This window comes from Saimiri boliviensis, chromosome 7 (assembly GCF_048565385.1).
Source record: "Saimiri boliviensis isolate mSaiBol1 chromosome 7, mSaiBol1.pri, whole genome shotgun sequence".
NCBI classification, from domain to species: Eukaryota; Metazoa; Chordata; class Mammalia; order Primates; family Cebidae; genus Saimiri; species Saimiri boliviensis.
In genome coordinates, this window is record NC_133455.1 from 70,948,621 (window position 1) to 70,956,635 (window position 8,015).

General features: G+C 48.6%; 1 protein-coding gene across 1 annotated transcript; it reads left to right on the plus strand.

Annotated features, from left to right (window-relative positions):
- Window positions 1-4,995: 4,995 nt before the first annotated feature.
- IL23A (interleukin 23 subunit alpha) lies at window positions 4,996-6,947 on the plus strand. Its single transcript, XM_003939326.3, has 4 exons — window positions 4,996-5,618; window positions 5,841-5,939; window positions 6,106-6,252; window positions 6,358-6,947. Exons 1-4 carry the CDS (start codon window positions 5,457-5,459, stop codon window positions 6,517-6,519), a joined length of 570 nt encoding a protein of 189 aa, XP_003939375.1. The 5' UTR covers window positions 4,996-5,456; the 3' UTR covers window positions 6,520-6,947.
- Window positions 6,948-8,015: the final 1,068 nt, after the last annotated feature.

Consider the following 8,015-nt stretch of genomic DNA (forward strand, 5'->3'; position numbering starts at 1 on the left):
TCCCTCAGAGGGGAATGAACATGGCAAATTGAGACTTTTGTTATTCTGAAAGATTCGTGGATCCTGTGAAATCTGATTGCTTTGAAATCGGTCCAGGTTGTGAGACGTCTCAGAGCAATTTAGCTCAGCTGTTATCACTGTTTCTAAAGGCCACATAAAAGGACTCTGATGGTAGAAAATCTTCACAGAGGATTCAATTCTATAACATTTCTCTCTCAATAAGGCTGGTGAATAGACCTTCATTAAAGGACCCAGGAATTTACATTTCCAGTACTCAGAGGGGTGGGATCCCCAGTCAGAGATCCTAGAGCCTAGAGACCAAAAGGAAAACACAGATGGCCTCTCAAACGGATTTGATTTGACTTCTCAGGTCATTAGATGTAAAATCTCCTAAAAAAGGTGGGTGCTGAGAGACCTAGACAGTTCCTACACTTTAAGAAATCTCCATATTGAGGTGTCAAATTGAGAAAGACTTAACAGACTCATGATAATAGTCTGGGATAAATAATCTATGTCATGGATGCTTTTGTGTCTTCTCTCTCTCTCTTCCTCTCTCTTCTTTTCTTTCTTTCTTTCTTTCTTTTTTTTTTTTTGAGACAGAGTCTCGTTCTGTTGCCCAGGCTGAGTGCAGTGGTGTGATCTCTGCTCATTGCAACATCTGCCTCCCGGGTTCAAGGGATTCTCCTGCCTCAGCCTCCTGAGTAGCTGGAATTACAGGCATGCACCACCACACCCAGCTGATTTTTGTATTTTTAGTAGAGAAGGGGTTTCACCATGTTGGTCAGGCTGGTCTCAAACTCCTGACCTCAGGTGATTGGCCTGCGTTGGGCTCCTAAAGCGCTAGGATTACAGGTGCGTGAGCCACCGCACCTGGCCTTTTGTTTGTTTTTTGAGGCAGGGTCTGTTGCCCATGCTTGAGTGCATTGGCCCTCTCACTCACTATAACCTCAACCTCCTGGGCTCAAGTGATCCTTCTACTTCGGTCTTCCAAGTAGCTAGAATTACAGGCATGGGCCACCAAACCTGGCTAATTTTTTGTATTTTTCTGTAGAGATGGAGTTTCACCACGTTGCCCAAGCTGGTTTCAAACTCTTAAGCTCAAGCAATCCTCCCGCAACAGGCTGAAGGATCAGCCAGAGTCATTGACACTGTACACCTTCAACTACCCAGAACTTCTGGACTTCCTAGCCATGGGGTCCAAAGCTGGGACTGCCCCGACACCAGTGGAGGGTCCCAGAACAACAATTTGGATGACATCAAATCAGCCCCCAAAGTGCTGGGATTACAGGCATGAGCCACCATACCTTGCCTACAGTATCCAATGTAATGTAATGATTAAGAATTCAGGATCAGGGGCCGGGCGCGGTGGCTCAAGCCTGTAATCCCAGCACTTTGGGAGGCTGAGGCGGGTGGATCATGAGGTCAAGAATTGAGACCATCCTGGTCAACATAGTGAAACCCCGTCTCTACTAAAAATACAAAAATTAGCTGGGCATGGTGGCGCGTGCCTGTAATCCCAGCTACTCAGGAGGCTGAGGCAGGAGAATTGCCTGAACCCAGGAGGCGGAGGTTGCGGTGAGCCGAGATTTCGCCATTGCACTCCAGCCTGGGTAACAAGAGCGAAACTCCGTTTCAAACTAACAAACAAACAAACAAAGTACAAAAATTAGCTGAGCATGGTGGTGTGCACCTGTAGTCCCAGCTACTTGGGAGGCTGAGGCAGGAGAATCGCTTGAACCCCAGAGTGGGAGGTTGCAGTGAGCTGAGATCATGTCACTGCACTCCAGCCTGGGCGACAGAGTGAGACTGTGTCTCAAAAAAAAAAAAAAATTCAGGATCCAGGCCCTGATAGTGGCTTGTGCCTGTAGTCTCAGCTACTGAGAAGGCTGAAAATGGAGAGATCACTTAGTGGTGGAGGTTGTGGTGAACCAAAATGATGCCACTGCATTCCAGCCTCGGTGACAGAGTGAGACCATGTCTCAACAAAATCCCGCAAACACCAAGAACAAAAAAGAATGCAGGATCTGATGATAGATTGCATTAGAATTCTAGCCACTAAAGCCAGCCACCGTGGCTCACGCCTGTAATCCCAGGACTTTGGGAGGCCAAGGCAGGCTGATTACCTGTGGTTGGAAGTTCAAGACCAGCCTGACTAACGTGGAGAAACTCTGTCTCTACTAAAAATACAAAATTAGCCAGGCGTGGTGGTGCATGCCTGTAATCCCAGCTACTGGGGAGATTGAGGCAGGAGGAAAGCTTGAACCCAGGAGGGGAAGGTTGGGATGAACTGAGATCGCACTGCTGTACTCCAGCCTGGGTAACGGGAGCTGTTACCCAGTTCTTTTTTTTTTTTTTTTTTACCTCACACACACAAAAAAAGGCCTGGCATGGTGGCTCACACCTGTAATCCCAGCACTTTGGGAGGCCGAGGCAGGATCACCAGGTCAGGAGATCAAGAACATCCTGGTTAACATGGACCCCATCAATAAAGAAAAAAAAAAAAGGAAAAGACAGAAAAGAATTCTAGCAACTTAGAAGCTCTGTGATCTTCGGCAAATTGCTTATCTCTGCACCTCAGTCTCCTCATCTGTAATATGGGGTAATGATAGTATCTACCTTAAAGGGTTGTTGTGAAAATTAAATAGTTTAGTACAAGTACTTAGACAAAGTACTTGGCATTAAGCGAGAGTTGGATATATATTAGCCATCATTATTAACCACCTGGGGGAACTTCAACTGGATTTAGAGTCTAGGCATACAACTGGAAAGCCTAGGAGTGTCTTGTGAATGTGATTTGCATAACGGTCTAGGCCAGCTGACGTCAAGGGCTCCTTATAGCTCCAGGTCAGATGTAGCCCTGGAAGTAGTTCCTGCCACGCAACAGTCCCACAATCTCCCCACCAACCCTGCTTCCTACCCAACTCCCGCAGCACCAGGAAGTGAAACAGAGAGGACGAGCCCCGTGCCTCCAACTCACCCTTGTCCCTCTCATCCCATCCCCCAGGCTCTACTTCCTCCTCCTTTTGATCTTTCTTTCATCTGTTATCTTTTAGAGCTCCCAGAATGGGGACCAGAGATGGGAAGAGCATAGGAGACATTGTACACAAGTAAGGTAAACTCCCTATCCTGCCCCCTTCCATTTATTCCATTTGTGTCCACAAAAATTAGCTGGGCGTGGTGGCGCGTGCTTATAATCCCAGCTACTTGGGAGGCTGAGGCAGGAGAATCATTTGAACCCGGGAGGCGGAGGTTGCAGTGAGCGGAGATCACACCACTGCACTGGAAAGGCCCGCATTAGAGAGGAAGGCAAAACATTTCTCACGCAAACTCAGATAATTCTCTGATACTTTAAATGTTTGATCTAAAGGGTAGATTTTTTTTTTTTTTTTTTTTGAGACGGAGTTTCGCTCTTGTTACCCAGGCTGGAGTGCAATGGCGCCATCTCGGCTCACCGCAACCTCCGCCTCCTGGGTTCAGGCAATTCTCCTGCCTCAGCCTCCTGAGTAACTGGATTACAGGCACGTGCCACCATGCCCAGCTAATTTTGTGTGTTTTTAGTAGAGACAGGGTTTCACCATGTTGACCAGGATGGTCTCTATCTCTTGATCTCGTGATCCACCCGCCTTGGCCTCCCAAAGTGCTGGGATTACAGGCGTGAGCCACCACACCCGGCCTAAAGGGTCGATTTAATTCAGAATTATAATATTTTTTTCTTCTCCCAGCTCATACCCTACAGAATCATAATACTTGAACGAGAAGTGTCATTGGGCAGTTTTGAATAGTTCTAAGGGAAGGGAGACCTCCATTCAGGACAAGTTTCTAGGAAGAAAAGGGTCAGCCTCTTGGGGCAGGCTTTGGGAGCTAGCTGTGTGGTCACCAATGGCCTCATTCTGACGTCTTTGAAATTGTTCTGGGACCCTCCACTGGGGTTGGGGCAGTCCCGGCTTTGGACCACCTTATACTCCCACGCCCAACCTCACACTCTAAGCTGTTTCACTAGATGTTGCATCATGGAAGGTGATGAAATCGGTGTCAGTGGATTTTACCCATGGATGCAACAAGCTGAAGGACCAGCCAGAGTCACTGAAACTGTACACCTTCAACTACCCAGAACTCCTGGGCTTCCTAGCCATGGGGTCCAAAGCTGGGACTGCCCCAACCCCAGTGGAGGGTCCCAGAACAATTTGGATGACATCAGAATGAGGCCATGGGACTAGGTGCTGGAATGTCTAAGTTGGTCTTCCAGCCCTTATTTACACTAGTATCCTGAAAAAAAAACATCACCCAACTCTTAGAGAGCCTATGAAATCTCCGGCCACTAGGTTTGAAGAATCAGGTGGTTCTTAGTAACCCTCTTCCCACAAGTGCCTTTCTAACCTCTACTGTGAGGCCTGCTTCCCAGTTCTCCAAGTTCCTTCCTGTCCATTCTGTCCTGTGAAACAGGACCATCCGGTGGAAATCATGCTATTTCCAACTGAGAAGAAGGCCGTTTATTCTTTTTTTTTTTTTTTTTGAGAAGGAGTTTTCGCTCTTGTTACCCAGGCTGGAGTGCAATGGCGCAATCTCGGCTCACCGCAACCTCCGCCTCCTGGGTTCAGGCAATTCTCCTGCCTCAGCCTCCTGAGTAGCTGGGATTACAGGCACGCGCCACCATGCCCAGCTAATTTTTTGTATTTTTAGTAGAGACGGGGTTTCACCATGTTGACCAGGATGGTCTCGATCCCTTGACCTTGTGATCCACCTGCCTCGGCCTCCCAAAGTGCTGGGATTACAGGCTTGAGCCACCGCGCCCGGCCGTTTATTCTTAATGGGAGGGCATCAGGTAGGAATCAAACTTCATTGCAAACAGCTCACCATCCTATTGGGAGATGAATGAATGCTTCTCTGTTTTGGTTTTCCCTCAAGCAGGAAGAGGTGATGAAATTAGGTTTGGGGTGTGTTAGGGGTATAGCTTTGAGAGGCAAAAAGATGAGGGAAAGATCAAGCAGGAAGGAACTTACACCAGATTAATTTAAATATGTGTTACTATTCTTCCCCCTCTCGCCCCAGCCCCATCCCCGCTGTGCCGTCCCCGCCCCTTCAATAGCCATTTCGATTCCTGGAGAGCATTACACATGTGTCCCATCCCAGGCCTCTAGCCACAGCAACCACACGACTCATTTCTCCTGGAACTGAGGCTGCATACCTGGGCTCCCCACAGAGGGGGAATCCCACCTGCTGTGAGTCACCTGCTGGCATAAAGGGCGGGCCTCAATGCAAGGACATTAAAAGACTCAGAGACAAAGGGGGAAAAACAACAGGAAGCAGCTCACAGACTCCGTAGACAACAGAGGGAACCTTACCAGAGACGCCCTGAACAGAGAGAGTCAGGCTCAAAGCAAGTGGAAGTAGGCAGAGATTCCACAAGGACTTGTGCAAGGCACAGAGCCGGCCAGATTTGAGAAGGAGGCAAAAAGATGCTGGGGAGCAGAGCTGTAATGCTGCTGTTGCTACTGCCCTGGATGGCTCAGGGCAGGGCTGTGCCTGGGGGCAGCAGCCCTGCCTGGGCTCAATGCCAGCAGCTCTCACAGAAGCTCTGCATGCTGGCCTGGAGTGCACATCCACTAGTGGGACACATGGTGAGTGGCAGCCTGTGGAGCCAAACAGGAATCTCTCCAAGCTCTCCAAGGCTGTGGTAGAAGACTGTGGCCTTGGGTGGAAGCTGGAGGGTTGAGGGCCATCAGGGAGTAAGGGAGGACAAGAGAGTAAGGTTCCTGAGAGCCATGGGCCTGAGGGTCTAGGTTGGCTTCAAAAATACTTATCTTACTTCTTCATTCTTTCCACCCCTTTCTCCATTCCAGCATCTAAGAGAAGAGGGAGATGAAGAGACTACAAACCATGCTCCCCATATCCAGTGTGGAGATGGCTGTGACCCCCAAGGACTCAGGGACAACAGTCAGGTACCACTGGGATATGACTGGGCCATGAAGAAGAGGGGCCTGAAAACATGGTTTGGTACCATGGTAACTTAGAAGTTGTGTCTGAAAATCATAAGAAACTGGGTGAGTCTTCAGTGAATGGAGTAGGAAGAGGGTGTCCTCTTTCATTGCTTTCTTTTCTCCTTAGTTCTGCTTGCAAAGGATCCACCAGGGTCTGATTTTTTATGAGAAGCTGCTAGGATCGGATATTTTCACAGGGGAGCCTTCTCTGCTCCCTGATAGCCCCGTGGGCCAGCTTCATGCCTCCCTACTTGGCCTCAGCCAACTCCTGCAGGTATGAACTAGGGGCCTGGAGGATGGGGGCTTGCAGGTGTCAGAGACAGAGGGTTGGGGATTAAGGGTCTAGAGTCTTCTCTGACTGTGTCCTATGTCCTTTCAGCCTGAGGGTCACCACTCGGAGACTCAGCAGATTCCAAGCCCCAGTCCCAGCCAGCCATGGCAGCGCCTCCTTCTCCGATTCAAAATCCTTCGCAGCCTCCAGGCCTTTGTGGCTGTAGCTGCCCGGGTTTTTGCCCATGGAGCGGCAACCCTGAGTCCCTAAAGCCAACAGCTCAAGGATGGCACTCAGATCTCCATGGCCCAGTAAGGCCAAGATAAATCTACTACCCCAGGCACCTGTGAGCCAACCGGTTAATTAGTCCATTAATTTTAATGGGACCTGCGTATGTTGAAAATTAGCAATACTGACTGACTTTGTGATGCTGACCTATGATAGGGCTGAGTATTTATTAGATGGGAAGGGAAATTCGGGCATTATTTATCCTCCTGGGGGCAGTTTGGGGAGTATTATTTATTATATTTATATTAAATAATGTACCTTTTTCAATAAAGACTTATTTTTGTGGCTATATGAGTTTAATTTCTAGGCTCAATTGGGAAAGAGAAATCAATGGAAAAGTAAGGCCAAGGGACTACAATATGCATCCCTTTCTTCTACTCTGAAGGGCTATAGCGGAGAGTGGTATTTTCTCATGACCCCCTGGTGTATAGAATAACTGGGATCTCTTTGGTATTAATTCCTATATGGCTGAGCAAGTAGAATGGGATTACCAAGGGTTGAGATTAGGAAGTGGGGTCATACCTAGGGGTCCCTTGCTCCCTGATCCAGTGCCTCCTTCCCTGCTTTCTTGGCCAAGGGTATATCTGGCCCAAGACAGGAGTCCTGATCTCCGCACGATCAAAAGTCAGAGCTCAGTTTTGAGCAGGAAGGGCATTCCAGGGAAATGAAGGTAAATCTCCCAGACCAATGGGACTCTCCCCTCAAAGGACATCTGGAGTCCCTTTCTTTCTTTTTTTTTTTTTTTTGAGATGAAGCCTCACTCTGTCATCCAGGCTGGAGTGCAATGGCGTGATCTTGGCTCACTGCAACCTCCGCCGCCCAGGTTCAAGCAATTCTCCTGCCTCAGCCTCCCGAGTATCTGGGTCTATAGGCACCCACCACCAAGCCCAGCTAATTTTTGTATTTTTAGTAAAGACAGGGTTTTACCATGTTGGTTAGGCTGGTCTTGAACTTCTGACCTCAGGTGATTCACCTGCCTCAGCCTCCCAAAGTGGTGGGATTACAGGCGTGGGCCACTGCGCCTGGCCTTGGAGTCCCTTTGGAAGGAAGTTTGGTAACTCAAGGATAGCTAAAATTCTTTTTTTTTTTTGAGACGGAGTTTTGCTCTTGTTACCCAGGCTGGAGTGCAATGGCGCGATCTCAGCTCACCGCAACCTCTGCCTCCTGGGTTCAAGCAATTCTCCTGCCTCAGCCTCCTGAGTAGCTGGGATTACAGGCACACACCACCATGCCCAGCTAATTTTTAGTGTTTTTAGTAGAGACGGGGTTTCACCATGTTGACCAGGATGGTCTCGATCTCTTAACCTCGTGATCCACCCGCCTCGGCTTCCCAAAGTGCTGGGATTACAGGCTTGAGCCACCGGACCCGGCCTTGAAATTCTTAAAAAAAAAAAAAAAGAAAAAGAAAAAGAAAAAAGAGGAGGGGAAGTGGCTAGTGATTATTTCCTTTCCTTTTTTCCATAGTCACAGCATCAGAG

What these genes read in the sequence shown, in the direction of transcription:
- IL23A (XM_003939326.3), top strand. Translation starts at nt 5,457, where the DNA reads ATGCTGGGGAGCAGAGCTGTAATGCTGCTGTTGCTACTGCCCTGGATG. An exon ending in ATCCACTAGTGGGACACATG is followed by an intron (nt 5,619 to 5,840) that starts GTGAGTGGCAGC and finishes TCTCCATTCCAG; the next exon opens with CATCTAAGAGAAGAGGGAGA. An exon ending in GACTCAGGGACAACAGTCAG is followed by an intron (nt 5,940 to 6,105) that starts GTACCACTGGGA and finishes TTTTCTCCTTAG; the next exon opens with TTCTGCTTGCAAAGGATCCA.